This window comes from Theropithecus gelada, chromosome 4 (genome assembly GCF_003255815.1).
Source record: "Theropithecus gelada isolate Dixy chromosome 4, Tgel_1.0, whole genome shotgun sequence".
Classification (NCBI taxonomy): domain Eukaryota; kingdom Metazoa; phylum Chordata; class Mammalia; order Primates; family Cercopithecidae; genus Theropithecus; species Theropithecus gelada.
The window spans coordinates 163,641,590-163,659,665 of NC_037671.1; the positions used below are offsets into that span (position 1 = coordinate 163,641,590).

The 18,076-nt window shown below is 38.3% G+C and overlaps 2 protein-coding genes across 6 annotated transcripts in view; one reads left to right on the forward strand and one right to left on the reverse strand.

The window, feature by feature from the left end:
- ECT2L (epithelial cell transforming 2 like) overlaps positions 1 to 3,933 on the forward strand; it is a 112,269-nt gene extending 108,336 nt beyond the window's left edge. Inside the window, exons 20-22 of the mRNA XM_025383344.1 lie at positions 80 to 252; positions 1,632 to 3,490; positions 3,812 to 3,933. Of these exons, the coding sequence (XP_025239129.1) occupies positions 80 to 252; positions 1,632 to 1,759 (301 nt within the window). The 3' untranslated portion in view covers positions 1,760 to 3,490; positions 3,812 to 3,933. The remainder of the gene's footprint in view (positions 1 to 79; positions 253 to 1,631; positions 3,491 to 3,811) is intronic.
- A 371-nt stretch (positions 3,934 to 4,304) lies between these two features.
- REPS1 (RALBP1 associated Eps domain containing 1) overlaps positions 4,305 to 18,076 on the reverse strand; it is an 86,396-nt gene continuing 72,624 nt past the window's right edge. For 2 of the 5 annotated variants that reach the window (XM_025383346.1, XM_025383348.1), the window contains 8 exons: positions 17,220 to 17,289; positions 15,543 to 15,661; positions 14,396 to 14,460; positions 12,439 to 12,624; positions 10,699 to 10,794; positions 7,778 to 7,926; positions 6,604 to 6,709; positions 4,307 to 4,573 (listed from right to left, as the gene is read on the reverse strand). In XM_025383346.1, coding sequence (XP_025239131.1) covers positions 4,505 to 4,573; positions 6,604 to 6,709; positions 7,778 to 7,926; positions 10,699 to 10,794; positions 12,439 to 12,624; positions 14,396 to 14,460; positions 15,543 to 15,661; positions 17,220 to 17,289 — 860 coding nt within the window. In that variant the 3' untranslated portion in view covers positions 4,307 to 4,504. Of the gene's footprint in view, positions 4,574 to 6,603; positions 6,710 to 7,777; positions 7,927 to 10,698; positions 10,795 to 12,438; positions 12,625 to 14,395; positions 14,461 to 15,542; positions 15,662 to 17,219; positions 17,293 to 18,076 lie in introns of all 5 variants that reach the window. The other 3 variants (XM_025383347.1, XM_025383345.1, XM_025383349.1) reach the window with 3 other exon arrangements.

The window sequence follows — 18,076 nt, forward strand, 5'->3', positions numbered from 1 at the left end:
AACAATTTCAAGATGGTTAACTATGTAATAAAGCACGTATGTTATGTATTAAAACTGCACCTTCTCCATTTTAACACAGGCTCTATGAACACATCCATGATCTCAGCCTTTTCCTCTTCAATGATGCACTGCTCGTTTCTAGTCGGGGCACATCTCATACTCCATTTGAGAGGACTTCAAAAACAACCTACCAGTTCATTGCATCAGTGGCCCTTCATCGGTTACTCATAGAAAATATTCCAGATTCCAAGTGTATGTATTTTTTTTCCTTCCAAGAGACAGATACCTTCAAAAAGCTATATAATGTAAAGCTCTTTAATAGAATAGTAGAAAAGGACTGGAATTATAATTTACCAGGTTGCAAATAATTCCCCCAATATTAGAATTTCATTAAACAATGTAAACTTTCATCTGCCTCTGAAATAGTTAAAGACAGGACTTCTGGCATTCAGACATGAACCTCAGATGTTAGGAAAACAGCTTTCAAAAATCACAAAGGGAGGCAATGCCCCATATTACCATGAGTTCTTTGAAGCAGTGACATGAGAGCTGGAGTTCTCAACCATTATTCTACACTGTCTGAAGATGCTACAGTCTTAAAGCATATTTTAAATTTTTATCTATTACTTTCCCATTCTACTAGGACTAAGTGATTATTACATATTTGACATAACCTTTTCTTCCTTAAGTTTGCATCTAAGCTGGGAGTTGTTACATAAAGGAATCCACAGATATGCAAAGGATGCTGGTAAACACTTCACTCACAATAATTCCAATAGAAGTATCATTTTGTCACAAAAACGAAGTCCTACTTAAACCCACTGTACCTATTTTTATTAATTATTATCCTATATTTTACTCCCCAAGCTTAAAAGGATCTTTATCTTATTCCTGTATCTGTTAGGCCAGACAGTCTGAATGTAACATCTCTCATTCCAATGTTTTTCACTGCATGTCAAGACAGGACTTAAGGTACCCAAGACCCTACTACTTACAGAAGTACCAAACTAAACAAAAGGCCTATTTCCCAATGGCTTCAGCCCCATTCTAAATCTGAGCCTGAGAAAAAATGAGTATTTCCACCTAGAATACAAACTCAGGTTAAAAAGGCTTAGTTACCTATCAACACTGGGTATGGTTAGTGTATGAAACATGTCTCCTTCAGTTCCCTTCCCATGACAATCAGCTGTGACCTACGTCAAAACATTGTTAAGTGACCTACTAGACAGTGGGCATCCAGCTAAGTAGCTGGCTTGATTCTGTCATTGGCTCTCATATACTGAGGTCGTCCAGGTCTAGCTCTTAGCATCTTTATTTATAATAACTATCAGTAAAGACTGTTACTGATTCCAGTTCCTTCTGCAGTCATTGAGACAAGGAATTAAAAAACATTACATCATCTATCCTTTAATCTTTAAAATAATTGTAATTACAATAACTGTAATATAGACATTATTTTACACTGCATTTGAATTATTTAGTAATTTTAGGAAGTTATATTCTACACTGGATATGTACTTCTTTTTAGGTTTTAAAATTCTTAAAGATGATGACTTTTGAGTATTAACATTTTTTCTCATTTTGATTGCTACCTGCAAGGATTAATTAGTATACCTCAAATGCTTTTACAGATGTCAAGAATGCATTTATTCTTCAAGGTCCAAAATATAAATGGATTTGTGCTACAGAAGTAGAGGATGAGAAGTTCCTATGGCTGTCAGTACTTAGAAATGCAATCAAAAGCAATATGGAGAAGTGAGACCAAACTTGAAAACTTCAAGGGTGCCAATTCTCCCCAGCAAAGACAGACAACATGTATTTTCTGTTCCAAAATATCCAGTAAGAAACAGAGTAACTGTCATGGATGATGAGATAAACTAAGATGACCCATAGGATCTTTCCAACTTTTAAACTTTATCATTTGTGCTCACTTATGTAGAATGTGTAAGTACATTTTGAGTTCAAAATTTTCAATTACTTCTTTTAGTAGCTATATTTCATGGATAATATTATTTGGAGTAATGTGATGTGATGAAACCTAAGACAGAGCAAACACATTGTGTAAAGCTTTGTTTTATGATCTAATGCAAAAAGCAGAATGAAAGTTTTCTTAAGTGATCAGTCTAGAAAAATATTTTAATTTGTTGGTGATTTACCATTTTTAACATATTCATGAAACAATTATTGATTTAAAATATGGATAAGAGGGCTGTGCGTGGTGCCTCACGTCTGTAATCCCAGCACTTTGGGAGGCCGAGGCAGCATATCACCTGGGGTCAGGAGTTTGAGACCAGCCTCACCAACATGGAGAAACCCCGTCTCTACTAAAAATACAAAATTAGCCAGGCATGGTGGCACACACCTATAGTCCCAGCTACTTGTGAGGCTGAGGCAGGAGAAGAATCACTTGTACCCAGGACGTGGAGGTTGCAGTGAGCTGAGATGGCTCCACTGCACTCCAGCCTGGGTGACAAGAGCAAACCTCTGTCTCAAAAAAAAAAAAAAAGACAAGAAATACAAAGGACAATTTACTCAAAAACTTGTCATACATATACGGATGTACTCCTCTAGACAGCATTAAAGATATACTGCTTCCAAGTGCTAAAAAAGTTTTCTATAATTTTTAAGTGTTATTTATTGCAAGGCTAAACTCTAAGAAGCTTTAAAAATATTTTTGACATTGTTTAAATTAGAAGGCTATTGTTAAAAAGCAAATTTTAAAGAACAAAAATAAATGGAAACAGCAAAAGTTGCTTGTAATGAAATGCAGCTAAGTAAAACTGTTTCTTTTAAAACAAAGACACTGAAAAATAGGTGTTGAGTAGTTTCCTGGGCCTTTAATGCTTTAATCTGATTATTTAACAACTAAAGCCATACCGATGGCCACTTGGAAACTTTAGCTGATGTATATTTTTACCTAGATATCACTAGGTAAAAATTATATTAATCTTGGAAGCTTGAGGTTGTCAGTTTTCCTTGTTCTTCATATTCTTGTTTATAGTAACAAAATCTATCGGTACAGTTTAGGATGGTGAATCTATAGTATTTAAACAATTTTTCTTTCAGAAATGAATATACAAAACCTTCTATTTCTTAAAACTTTAAATTGTTGTTAAAAAGATGAGCAAAAGTTAAAATATTATGCTGTTTTATTGGTGTAAAACCACACTTCTGATTCTGCCAAGATATATCCATGCAGTTTAACAACTATGATCCTATAGACAGAATAACTCTTAAAGGGAATATCTGCTGTTAGCAATGGATCAAAATGTATATATCATATAATATTAAACAAAATCTAAAACAGCATATTGTCCTGAATAAGGCACATTCCAGAAACTCATTAATAGGAAAAACTTGTTTGTATAGCAAAAGAATGAGTGGCAAGATGCCTAAAGGTAAACTAGAAATCTTAAGGAATTTCCCTTTATTTTGTGAATAACTGATATCCTCAGAAGTTTTAAAACAATACTTAAAAAAATTAACAAAGGTAGGCCGGGCGCGGTGGCTCAAGCCTGTAATCCCAGCACTTTGGGAGGCCGAGACGGGTGGATCACGAGGTCAGGAGATCGAGACCATCCTGGCTAACACGGTGAAACCCCATCTCTACTAAAAAAATACAAAAAACTAGCCGGGCGAGGTGGCGGGCGCCTGTAGTCCCAGCTACTCGGGAGGCTGAGGCAGGAGAATGGCGTGAACCCGGGAGGCGGAGCTTGCAGTGAGCTGAGATCTGGCCACTGCACTCCAGCCTGGGCGGCAGAGCGAGACTCTGTCTCAAAAAAAAAAAAAAAAAAAAAAAAAATTAACAAAGGCCATTACTCATACCTATTTCATAAGTTTACATGAATGCTGAATTATTCAATCTCACATAAAATAGTTATAAGTCGCTAATGAAGTTGATCACATTTCTACAAGGGAAATATAAAATCTGACGTTTATATTTGTCACAAGTTGACATGTAAAAGAGGCTTGAACGTAACACATGATTTGTGAAAAATGCAGACAGCTGCAGAGAGTAAATTAGCTTATGGTGAAAACCGCCTTATCCAATATAATTCTTTAAAATCAAAAATTAAATGGGAAACTCTTTCTGAAGATTTTTATGGAATAGACGTTTTATGTAAAATATTAAACAAACATAAAAGGACAAACTGACAATTTATTTGAGTCTGTGACTGAGATGTAAACGAGGAGCCCATTCTATAAATTAAATTGGTGTGTGGTATTAGCCATAGAAACATTGCATATCCCAGATGCTATGGAACAGAAAAGGTGAGTGTGCCAATAAACACAACACACCCTCCAGAAAACGTCATCCTGACCTTTTTATTGTTGAAATTAAAAAATAAAAGATACTTAAATACAATGGTGAACATATAGGGCAAAACAGAATCATAAAATTTAATGTTGAGTTAAGCAGTGAGCTGAATGTTTGGGTCTCCAAATTGGCTTTGAACCCAAAACCACTTAAAAACAAGTATGTTCACAGTTAACGGCAATTGGCTTATAGGTGAGAGAATGGTCGAAGTTGTTCCAGTTGAACTTCCAGGGAAATTCTCTCCTCAAGAACATCCTGAAAAAGATGCAAAGCCCAAGTTACGTTTCAAAGTATAGAAAAATGAAGGAATATCTAACAATAGCTCTGCTTCCAGAAAACAATTTAAATTTGTCAAGACGACTAAGGGAGAGCTTATTCATATTTTACAAGTATACTTCACTTTAGAAACGTAGCTTCTTTATATGTTAATACTAAAGATCCTAGTAATTTCACACATTTTCTTATTACACAAATCAGGGTAACAGAATGTCTAGTTATTAGAAAAGTCAGTGTTTGCAACAAATAGGTATTAACACCTGAAATTTGCAATAAGCCTGCCCCTGAATTAACTGTAGATGAATTTGTTAATATAGCTTCTTTTCCCTAGTGATGACATCTGGCTATATCAACTCCTAGATCTCATTTTGAGCTTTAGTTTCCCAAATAATAACTTTGCATTCAGAATTTTTAATCAATGTTGATTTTAGGGAGTCTTTTCAGTTAGCCACCAAATTCTAACTTATTTACTTTCTTTTTTTCTCTTTCAAATTGACAGTATCATGTTTTAACCAGAACTACCTCTTTCTATTTTGTACCTTACTTCTTATTTTCTGTTCTCAGAAGGAAGGAAGAAAGTATTTTTCAAAATAGCTTCAATATACTTGTTTCAATGGTCTTCCCTGGTTCAGAAAAACATGCATTAACAAAATTTTCATCTTCATGGACATACTACTAAGCTTGTCTTTAAGTTCATTTTTCCTGTACAATGGACTAAATTAATAATCATATAACTACAAATGTCTTCTCCTTTGATCACAGAGTTATACAAGAATATCATTCATTCAATAGATGTTTATCAAATGCCTAACATATGATCTAGGTTTTGGGGATAGAGACAAAGTGGTCATAAGTTTATATCATTCATTCAACAGACCTTAACAAATGCCTAGCATACTAGCTTTTGAGGAGAGGGACAAGATGGTCATAAATTTATCTAGGACAATCCCAGTTTATATCCAGTGTCTTGGCCTAAATAATGATAATGCAACCCTCTTTTTTTCCTCTCAAAAGTGTCTTGATTTGGATGATATATTACATGATCTTCCTAAACAGAAATGATTATGACTTACCCTCAATGAGTTCACTGTAATAGGACAGAGACACAAATGTGTCATAGATAGTAATTCCAGGACAGTGTAATAAATGCTAAATGAGGAGCACGAACAGAATATTACAAGAATGAACTAACTGCATTCATTTGTCATTTCCACGGACTCTCATCTCATCTTTGTTCTATTCCAAGTGGGATAGATAGTGCTCCAGCATCTCCACTGCCTGGAATTCCCAGGTCCCACCTTAGCTCTACAAAAACCAGAATCTTCATTTTAACATGATCCAAGATTACCTATATATGCATTAAGGTTTGAGAACCACTGGTTTGTAAGACATGAGTACCTAATAATGTTGGGGAACCATAAGTGATTCTGGGAGTAATTTTTTTTTTGACCCAGTAAGGAAGGAGTAAGTAGGAGTAATTTTTATTTCTAGGGAAGCAAAGAAATCATAGTTACTAGAAAACAAACACATTCCTCTCGGGTATTAGATGACAGCAGTACACACTGTGCATAAGCACCATTTCTATTTAAGGCTTGCCTTTTCTCTTTCCACATGCAAGACAACTGAAATTGCTGCCACCTCTCTCTTCTTCTTTTAGGCCTGTTTAAGTCCCTTTAATGGAATTTGAGTTGTCTTTGATAAAAGGACAAACTAGGACCTGGGTGCAGTGGCTCAAGCCAGTAATCCCAGCTACTCAGGAGGCTGAGGTGGGAGGATAGCTTGAGCCCAGGTTGCCAGGGTGACAGAGCGAGATCTTGTCTCTTTAAAAAAAAAAAGGGTGTGTGTGTGTGGTGGTGGTTGGGGGGGTAAACTAACCACAGTCAAAGCATCTAGAAAATTAGAGAAGAGAACTATGTATGTGATCTTGGAGGTGTCTGAGATCACATTCCTTCTCTTTAGGTTTCTTTACTAAGATAAGGAATATTATAAAGATTCAGAAACTATATTACCTTTAATTGTTGCTGCAATTCGCTATTCAATCTGGCCAAAACGGTGTTGGTTTCCTTATTGCGTCTAATCGATGCCTGAATAGCTTTCTTATCTTTCCCAACAGATCTGAGAAGACAAAGAAGGCAAAAAAACCTGTAACATTCATTTATCTTAAATCCTCTCTATTCCTCCCTGATCTATTTCTAAACATGAGAAGCAAAAGGAGCATCTTTTTCCTTACTAGCACAGCTCAACATCACTTGCTCAGTTGCAGTGATAAACCAAAAGCTTCAGCACTATAGGAGAGGTAAAAAAAAAAAAAAAGAAATTATTAAAAAATTTCTTCTGTAGAATCACCTGAGTTTAAGTAAAAGAGTCTAAAGTAGGTACTGGCAAACCTTTTCTGTAAAAGACCAGACAGTACATATTTCAGGCTCTGTGGGCCATATAGTTTCTGTCTCATATTCTAGTTTTTTGTTTTCTTTTCTCTTCTGTTCTTTCTTCTCTCTTCTACAAAAAAGAACAAGTCATTCGGAGTTCATGGGCTATATAAAAACAGGCCATAGGCTGAGCTGAATTTGGCCCATTAAGAGTTAATCTGCTGATTCTTGGTCTAGAACACCATAATTAAAATACCAGTTTTACTATAAACTATCAAGTTTAAAGAACGTACTGCTATTGAAACAGGGTGTTAAAATGGAATTGAAATACAACTTAATAATAAAGGGGAAACATGGGAAGAATACCTACTCATACATGACATGGCTCTGCTCAATTAAAGAACTAGTCTGACCATAATTTATTTCAGTCTGATTATTGTTGTTGTTATTATTTTTGTGATGGAGTCTTGCTCTGTTGCCCAGGCTGGAGTGCACTGGTGCCATCTTGGCTCACTACAACCTCCGCCTCCTGGGTTCAAGCAATTCTCCTGCCTCAGCCTCCTGAGTAGCTGGGTGGGACTACAGGTGTGCACCACCACACCTGGCTAATTTTTTTTTGTATTTTTAGCAGAGACAGGGTTTCACCATGTTAGTCAGGCTGGTCCAACTCCTGACCACAAATGATCTGCCCAGCTCGGCCTCCCAAACTGCTATTACAGGTGTGAGCCACCATGCCCGGCCCAGTTTGATTGTTTTTAATTGTTGTGCTTTTTCTTCCTAGTAATTAAATGTGCCTAGGAATAGCTTTGATTACCTGGGAATAGAAGGTTGTGATGCAAGAACAGCAGCTAAGACACCCGTCTTTTGTGTATGTTCATCGACTTCTGGCCTTAATTCATCTTCTGATTTTAATCTTCTTCGAACAGGTTTAGGTGGTGGAGCAAGAGGTGTTGTGCCTTTGCTCTTTAAGACAAGAATTCCATTAATAATAAGCATTTCTAAGACATTCATAGTTAGCACTCTGCAACACCATTTGCTTTCTTTAAGCCATTTGCTCTTGGAAAATTGAAAGTTACTTGTCCTACTTTAAATCTATGTATTTGTGGCAAGAGCTAACTTATAGAGGGAAAAGATGTTTCTAGTTGACACCACAATCATGAATGTACCTGCAATATAAATATTTTTAGAATAACATATTGATGCAAAACTGTTAATATTTACAGTTTTAACATAAATATGATACAGAATCAATATATACCTGTTCAACAATAAACAAAGGCAGTCTCCAGAAATATCTAAGCATTATGACCATAGGATTTCTTACTCAAAAATACTAACATGTATCTTAATGAATAAAATAACATTATAAAGTAATGGAAAGCTAAGCAACTCTTTTAAAATACCAAAAACATCACTATTAATATGCACAGTAATTAAAACTTTTGAAAATGAGTTGACATTTTGTTGGCGATTATGAATCTGCCCTCGGCAGAATAAAAAACAGCGTTTTGGCATTTACCGTAACTTGATTTACCTGTAAATAAATAAAAACAATAGTCAACTGCTATCTTTTTTTTTTTTTTTTTTTTTGAGACGGAGTCTCGCTCTGTCTCCCAGGCTGGAGTGCAGTGGCCGGATCTCAGCTCACTGCAAGCTCCGCCTCCCAGGTTTACGCCATTCTCCTGCCTCGGCCTCCCGAGTAGCTGGGACTACAGGCGCCTGCTACCTCGCCCGGGCAGTTTTTTGTATTTTTTAGTAAAGACGGGGTTTCACGGTGTTCGCCAGGATGGTCTCGATCTCCTGACCTCGTGATCCACCCGTCTCGGCCTCCCAAAGTGCTGGGATTACAGGCTTGAGCCACCGCGCCCGGCCAACTGCTATCTCTTAAGTGATATTTTTAATTTGTTGCTGTGAGTTGACAAAAATAAAGTTCATTACTTAAAAACTCACAGGACTACTAATGTAATAAAACATAGTGATATGGTTTGGCTCTGTGCCCCCAAATCTCACCTCAAATTGTAATCCCCATGTGTCAAGGGAGGGCCCTGGTGGGAGATGACTGGGTCATGGGGGTGGTCCCCCATACTGTTCTTGTGAGAGTGAGGGTGTTCTCACAAGAGCTAATTATTTTAAAGTGAGGCACTTCCTCGCTCTTTTTCCATCCTGCCACCTGCTTCCCCTTTGCCTTCCGCCATGACTGTAAATTTCCTGAGGCCTCCCCAGCCATGCAGAGCTGTGAGTCAATTAAATCTCTTTTGTTTATAAATTACCCACTCTCAGGTGGTATCTTTACAGCAGTATGAAAACAGACTAATACACACACAGCATCCAGAAAGTAGAATTGAAGCACTTCAGAAACACATGCTGTTTTTATAACTGTTGGGAATGTCTAGATGATAACAGAAAAAAAAAGTTACCAAAATTATTCCCTCAAAGGGAAAGTGTACTGATATTTGCAATCTGAGGTACACTGATACAGTTTAGGTATTTGTCCCCTCCAAATCTCATGTTGAAATGTGACCTCTAATATTGGAGGTGGGCCTAGTGGGAGGTGTTTGGGTCATGGAGTAGATCCCTCGTGAATGGCTTGGTGCCCTTCTCACGGTAATGAATGAGTTCTAACTCTGAGTTTACATGAAAGCTGGCTGTTTAAAAGGGCCTGGCATCTCTCCTTGCTCCCTCACTCGCCATGTGACACATCTGCTCCCACTTTGCCTTCTGCCATGAATCTAAGTTTCCTGAGGCTTTAGAAGAAGCAGATTCTGGTACCATGCTTCCTGTACAGCCTGCAGAACCATGAGGCAAAATAAACCTCTTTTCTTTTTTTGAGACAGGGTCTCACTCTGTCACCCAGGGTGGAGTGTAGGGCACTATCTCAGTTCACTACAATCTCCACCTCCCAGGCTCAAGCAATCCCCCAACTTCAGCCTCCCGAGTAGCTGGGACTATAGGCGTGCACCACCACACCTGGCTAATTTTTGTGCTTTTTGTACAGACAGGGTTTCGCTGCGTTGCCCAGGCTGGTCTCGAATTCCTAAGCTCAAGTGATCCATCTGCCTTGGACTCTCAAAGTGCTGGGATTACAGGTGTAAGCCACTATGTCCAACATAACCTCTTTTTTTTTTTTTGTACAAATTACCCAGTCTCACATATTCCTTTATAGCAATGCAGATGGGCTAACACATATATAAAACAGATAAGGACTGACAGATGAACAGAAGGCATGGAGAGATATGTAGTAAAGCAAGTAGAGTAAAATAATAATGGTATAAGGTAGTGAATTTACTGATGTACAATGAAAAACTGTTTCAATTTTTCTGTATGCTTAAACGTTTTCATAATAAAATGTTGGGGAAAAATTATTCCTAAAACAGTTAAAGAACAAGTTAAGAGCAAAAGGAATAACAATAACTTTAGAGAGTTGATAATTTTTCTTTATTATATTCAAGACTACAATAAAAGAAACTGAATTTCACCTATAAAGAAGTTCTACCTTATATAGTGGGAAGAATGTAATAACCACTTAAATTCTGAGAACCTGTGACACATATTTAACATAGATTACAGAATATCATCTCCATTAAATAGGCAGACTTTGTTCTGTGACAGACTGACTATACTACAGTTAAAGGTAGAGAAACGGGTTAGATGATTTCTGGTTGACCTTATTTCTAAAAATTATTTCACATAACTTATGATGTACAAAATTATTATTATAAAAGACATTTTGCATACCACATTGGTGGGAGCACTAGCAGCTGTCTTTTCTTCAGTTTTACTATCTGCTTTGGCAACTCGAAGAGAATTTGCAGGATCAGAAGCTTTTTCAGCCTAAAAATGAATATGTTTATCACTATTAATTATACATAACATGTAATTATGCACAAATATAGCATACGTAACAAATCAGAGTAAAATGTTAAATATTCAGACAAGAAAACTGAGATGATGTTAAGAAACTTGAAGGAACTTCATTAAATGAGATTTCTCTGCTACTGAAAGGCAGAGGGGAGAGCAGATAATAGATGTGTGAGGGAGAGGACGACAGGGTGAGGATGCAGGTAATAGATGTGTGAGGGAGAGGAGGACGGGGCGAGGATGCAGCTATGTAATAGATGTGTGAGGGAGAGGAGGATGGGGTGAGGATGCAGGTAATAGATGTGTGAGGGAGAGGAGGACGGGGTGAGGATGCAGCTATGTAATAGATGTGTGAGGGAGAGGAGGATGGGGTGAGGATGCAGCTATGTAATAGATGTGTGAGGGAGAGGAGGACGGGGCGAGGACGCAGCTATGTAATAGATGTGTGAGGGAGAGGAGGATGGGGTGAGGATGCAGGTAATAGATGTGTGAGGGAGAGGAGGACGGGGCAAGGACGCAGCTATGTAACAGGGTGAGGATGCAGGTAACAGATGTGTGAGGGAGAGGAGGATGGGGCGAGGATGCAGCTAAGTAATAGATGTGTGAGGGAGAGGAGGACGGGGCGAGGATGCAGCTATGCAATAGATGTGTGAGGGAGAGGAGGACAGGGTTAGAATGCAGGTAATAGATGTGTGAGGGAGACGAGGATGGGGGGAGGATGCAGGTAATAGATGTGTGAGGGAGAGGAAGACGGGGTGAGGATGCAGCCACAGCACTGAACCTCTAAGTGCTTAGTCTGGGAAGTCCTTGTGGTTGGGAGAGGGAGGCATCCACCCAGGGGAGTGAGTACGGTACCCTGTGCACACCTCTACATGCCCACTCTGACCCTCCTAGATGCAGCCCAGTCCCCTAATGGGCACAGCAGAAAGTTATAGGTTTGAAAAGGGAGCGAGTAGGAAATTTTCCATGGCCATGATCTATATCAAAGAGACTGCAGAATTCCTCTGGTCTTTCCAACTCCACATTTATGGTCAGCAATTTAGGTCAGAGATTCCTAGAGAAGTTCTTGCCATTGGAACTACAACAGAATGTCCTAGAACACTGAATATTAAATTTTCATATCCTATAGTCTTTGCTTAGCTAAGGCAACTTAGTCTCATACAAATTGTAAATGCTTTAATCAGAAGTTTGGCTGAAATTTGGTTATAGTTAAAGTTGTAATTAGATCTAAAAGTTACATCTAGTGAAGGTCCCCTTGTGGAAAAGGTGTAATGAGTGGAGCTATGGTAACCATGGCCTTTTATCACATGGAAATCTTCACCAAATCACGCAGTCAGATGCTTAGCATTAAGATGGAAACCCCCAAAGCAGTGTTTTAGCCACAGCCAGGTGGTGGTGTCTTTTCATGTGGTATCAATCCCCCACCCCCACCAGACTCTGATACTCAGTAAGCATTACACTGCAACCAGCAGATATTGGAGGCCAATAAAAAAGTTGAAGCACTGACCTAGGGAATATTTTACTCACTGATGTCACCTCTAAAATCTGCTCTGTTGACCCAACATGGTACGGGAAGTGACTGCCTGCAGAAAATTAGCCAAGCCCTTGAAAACTGACCGGCAGGACTTCTGGATGTTTCTCGGCTTCATCATCTTGTTCTTCATTTACATTTGATGCAGCAAATACTTCAAATTGGCTGAAATCTGCAAAATTTGGTTGCTCTGGTATCTGCTGAGGTGAGGTACTAGTGTGAGTTATGAGGCCATCGGCATCCACTGGGCGATGCACAGCGGGACCAGGAGCCTGTGCAATGGTACAAAACAGAGGAACACACATTTTATCAGCCTATCAGTGTCACAGAGTCATCTTCTTCTTCTTTGAAAATTTAGTATATAAAGATGCCCTGTTTTATTATCTGTAAGTTCAGAGAGGTGTATTACAGTAACATTTGGCTCTAAATAAATGATTAAACCATAAGTGAAAAGCTAAGACACTAAAAAAAAATTAAGATAATAAACTTCCAATAAAAAGATATTTTTTTCAAAAACTATATTGCAAAGAAAGTACACTGAAAGAGAGGGTAGGGCTGGCCCTACCCCCATTCTCCATTTGCATGTATTTTTTTCTTAACTGGGCTAATACACAATAGTTTGTTCCTTAAATAAGTTATTTTTTTTGAATGTTTCACTATGTTTCTTAAAAAGGCTGCTCTTTTTAAAGCATGAAAACCACTGCTCTAACTATTCTCCCAACATGTCAGGAACACTTCCCTTCAATCCATCTTCCACTCCTTTGCCAGACCAATGCTGCTCCATCTTCAGTCTAAAAATATGTTTACTGAATATCTACTTGTGAACAAAACAAATGAGGCCCGCTTATACCCTAATAAAGTTGCTTCTCTCTGGAGCAGAAGAGAATAAGTAAGTAAGAAATCAAAATAGAGTGTGAGATGTTTTATGACAAAGGAAGTAAAGGATACTAAAGAAAGACATCTGAAGTCTCTTCCCTTTAAAAATTCTTCATCTCCTCTAAGAAAAACTCTGTCCTTCTTACTATGATATGGGAGATGCTCTGCCTCCTCCCTACCTCTCTAGCGTCATTTCCCATCACTCCGCACATCTACTCCTGCTGTGCTGAACGAACTTGTTTTCCCCTGAGGAATGTGCCAGGCTTAACACACACTTCCATGGCTTTGCGGATGTCATACCTTCGGTTTGGAATACCTTCTCTCCAATAAATTCCAATTTATCTTTTAAGTCCCTGCTAAGTCTCATTCCAACATTTTATGTATAATGTGATCCTTAACTTCAGCCACTAAGGCTGTCCCAAAGCATTTTATAAATGTCTACTACAGCACCCTAATTTCGATGTGGAAGGGATGCAGAGGTCATTATACTTCCTTAACTCATGTAGTAAACACATCCAGAGAGATGCAGTGAGGTTATTTTGGGGTATCTTGTTTTGTTTTGAGACAGGGTCTCACTCTGTCACCAGGGTGGAGTGCAGTGGTGCAATCACAGCTCACTGCAACCCTGACCTCTCAGGCTCAAGAGATCCTCCCACCTCAGCCTCCCAAGTAGTTGGGACTACAGGTGCACACCACTACACCCAGCTAATTTTTTTTTTGTTTTTAGAGACGGGGGTCTCACTATGTTGCCCAGGCTGGTCTGGAACTCCTGGGCTTGAGAAATCCTACTGCCTTAGCCTCCCAAAGTGCTGCAATTACAAGTGTGAACCACTGCACCCAGCCCAGTCAAGTGATTTTGTGAGTCACTGCTACACCCAGGACAGTAATGGATCTCTCCTATCTCCCAATCCATTGTTGTTTCAACTAAACTCTTCTCTGTGAAGACATTATCATTTGTTTCACTTTTAAGGCTCTTTCAAAAAACAACTCAGATCATTCTAGAAGTGTGTATCTTTCAAAATGAGATTTAGCCTCACTGAATTAAATGCTCATTAAGGATGACCATCAGATCATTCCTGACCTTCCAAATAATTTGAGAACAGAATTAAATACCTAGCAAGAAAAGTGATCATGGGACGTTTAGTAATAAATACCTTGGAGAATTACCTGTGAGGGCTGTGGTCTTGGAGGCACTGCAGGAGGATGGGCAACAACTCCAGTCTGTTGTTGTCCTGCATGAATACAAAAGTCTTCTTTTTAGTAACTGTATAATCACTTTCTTAATAGAAGAAACAGGCTGAATGAATGTGACTACATGATAAAGATTTCTAAGAATGTTTGTTAAGCATTAGAAGGCAGGTACTAACTTGTTACATAGTCTGTATGTAACCTAAAGACCAAATCTGACAGCCTTTCATCAGATGTCGCTTTGCTTCTTAACTCTATTACATGAAGCCCTCCTGGCATACTCCTGCCTATTTCCATAATAGTAAACAACCTTGATTTTCTTCTCATATCTCTGACTGCTGTTTAAGTATCACATGAAAACTTCCAAATTTTCCCTTTCACTTAACACTTCACTTTTCCTCACCATTCTAAACTCATAGTGACTAAAACATCACTTCATCATCCTCTGCCCTAACTTTTCTATGTTAACCAAGGTAACAACAATAATGCCAGTTCTTCAAAAATTGAAAACCTGGGTAAATTATGACTTTTCATCTTCATCAGCCAAATTGAGATCTATCAGTCCCCCCTAACTTGATATCACAACATTGTTCTTTTAAAATTTCCTGTGACATCTCTCAGGTTCCCATCTTCATCATTTGCACTCAAACACACTTTAAGTAGTCGTTAAGAAAAAAAAATTGCCTCTCATCTGCTATCTTTTTAACCCGAATTTTCCTTCAGATAATTTTTTTTTTTGAGACAAGGTCTCACTCTGTCACTCAGGCTGCAGTGCAGTGAAATAATCTTGGCTCACTGAAACCTCTGCTTCTCGGGTTCAAGGGATTCTCCCACCTCAGCCTCCCAAGTAGCTGGGACCACAGACATGCACCACCACCTCTGGCTAATTTTTGTGTTTTTAGTAGAGATGGGGTTTCACCATGTTGGTCAGGCTGGTCTCGAACTTGTGACCTCAAGTGATCTGCCTGCCTCTCAGAGTGCTGGGATTACCGGTGTGAACAACCACACCCGGCCAGATAAGCATTTTTAAAAGACATGTTAATAGAAACAAAAATAAAATGTGTATGTGTGTTGGATTAACTTTAAAATTAAATGATAATGTATATTATGGTTCTCTAGCCCCTACCTGTGGTGACTGTAAAGGTCCGATTCATATCTAAAGACGATGATCTGGAATGAGAGGGCTGTGGCCTTGGAGGGGGAGGTGGTGGTGCAGTGTTATCAGGCGATGTTCCTGAATGAGATCTGCAAAATTCACCCCATCATAATTGGTCATACTACTGATATCAGAGTTTTTTTCTTTTTAAACATTCAAACTTGACTAAGCAGCAAAGGATCTTATTAGCATGACATTTTCTCAACACTCAAGTATGTAAGTGTTACAATAAATTAAGATAGCACTGTTTTCGATGTATCCTAAACAACTGATTATTTTATGTGGCTAACAATTTTTTTAAATAAAGTTATTAAGCAAAATTTCAATTTTTTTTTTTTTTTTTGAGATAGTCTCACTCCGTTGCGCAGGCTGGAGTGCAGTGACACCATCTTGGCTCACTGCAATCTCCACTTCCTGGGTTCAAGCGATTCTCCTGCTTCAGCTCCCGAGTAGCTGGAATTACAGGTGCATGCTACCACGCCCGGCTAATTTTTGTATTTAGTAGAGATGGGGTTTCACCATGTTGGCCAGGCTGGTCTCGAACTCCTGACTTCAGGTGATCCACCCACCTCAGCCTCCCAAAGCGCTAGGATTACAGATGTGCCCAGCCTCAAAAATTTTGAAAAGAAATTTAGTTGTCAACATGATTTCATAATAGACTGTGCATACTTAGTGTAATGCTTTCCCATTCAATTAAAGGTAATAATTGTCTGAAAAAAAATTGTAAAAAGGAAAGTCTACTTTCAGATATGGTTAGCTTTCAACCTATTAAGGTCTGGATTTTGGTGAGCTGAAGTACCCTTTCATGTGTCCACACAGACCATCTCATTTTAGAGGTGACTATGCTCAAACTCAACTCACCCTAGAGATTCACTTCTTTGCTACCAAAGTCTTTCATATTCTGAAAAGAGTCTCCAAGGACTCTGGTAATCTGATCTTCACATATGAGAATAAACAGCAGAGTAAAATCCAAGATGACTGAGAATGCTAAGAAACACAGGAAGAACTACATGAAGAATCAGAAAGGAAGACAAGCAGCCTTCTGACTCTAAGCTGTTTGGAGATTCTGCATCCTCGCTACACCAGGCATGCAGCAAAATGATACTTACCACATGCAAAAAGTGAGGAGAGAAAGATGCTTCTGTCCTGCACAATTTTTAGTGGATGGTAAAGCCCTTGCAGACAAATCTCTAGCCATCCTCCACCCTATCCCACACCTTTCTTGTTTGTGCCTGAAAGGTTATATGTAATGCAGAACTTCAGGGTGGGGAGGTGGCCCACCACTGGACTGTGCTTTTGGATGGTGTTTTAAAACACAGAATTCTTTTGGTACTTGCCATAAGGCTATACATATATTACTTAACAGACTCTCACTGTTTAGGTACAAAAAGGACTTACAAAACTTCTATCGCCAAGAAGTTATCACCTCTTTTTAAAGCTTCCACAAAATACCATTTAGAAAGCCAGGGTTCTTTTTGTTTTTCTATTCAAGTGGAAAGGATCAAAATTACTTGTCTTTTACATAAATCAAAAAGTAACCTATCAGCTTTCAGATAACAAAATCATGTGTGCTTGGTTCTAAATAGTTTTAAACATTAAAATGCAGCAAGATAGTTTAACATGCTTTTCATTGACAGAAATACTGACCTTTGACGAGTTACATTGCTCCCGATCTGTTCTGGGTCAGAAGTAAAAGAGTCTGAACTACTGTAACCATCTGCTGATAAATGGGATATGTCCTATTTAATAATAATCATTTCTTTACTTTTTGCTCTATCTACTCCAAACAAATATAAGTGATATGCTGTTTCAAGCCAGAGATAGTCAAAGATTGGCTAATAGGCTAACAGTTCATCCTGGTGTTATTAACTGTAAAAAATTAACTACAAATCAAATAAATCATGGCATATTTACACAGTAGACAAAGCAAGTTATAGTCTAGAAAAAATAATGAATACTTAATGATGCAGAAATATTCAAAATAAGTCACAAAACAGTACATATACAATGTGGCCCTCCAAATCCGTGGTTCTGTATCTGTAGGTTCCACAGGTGAGGATTCAACCAACCGCAAACAGAAAATATTAGAAAATAAAGTAACAATACAACAATAAAAATAACACAAATAAAAAACCATACAGCATGACCACTGTTTTTTTTAATATAGTTTGCATGCGTGTGTGCGCGCATATATATATATATATTTTTTTTTTTGGTAGAAATAAGGTCTCGCTATATTGTCCAGTCTGGTCTCTAACTCCTGGGTTTAAGCAATCCTCCTACCTTGATTTCCCAAAGCGCTGGGATTACAGGTGTGAGCCACTGTGCCTGGCCCAATAAAACAACTATTTACATTGTATTAAGTATTATAAGTAATCTAGAGATGATTTAAAGTACACAGGAGATGTGCATAGGTTACATGCAAATACTACACCATTCCACATATCAGAGAGCTGAAAATTCACAGATTTTAGTACCCATGGGGGTCCTAGAACCAATTCCCT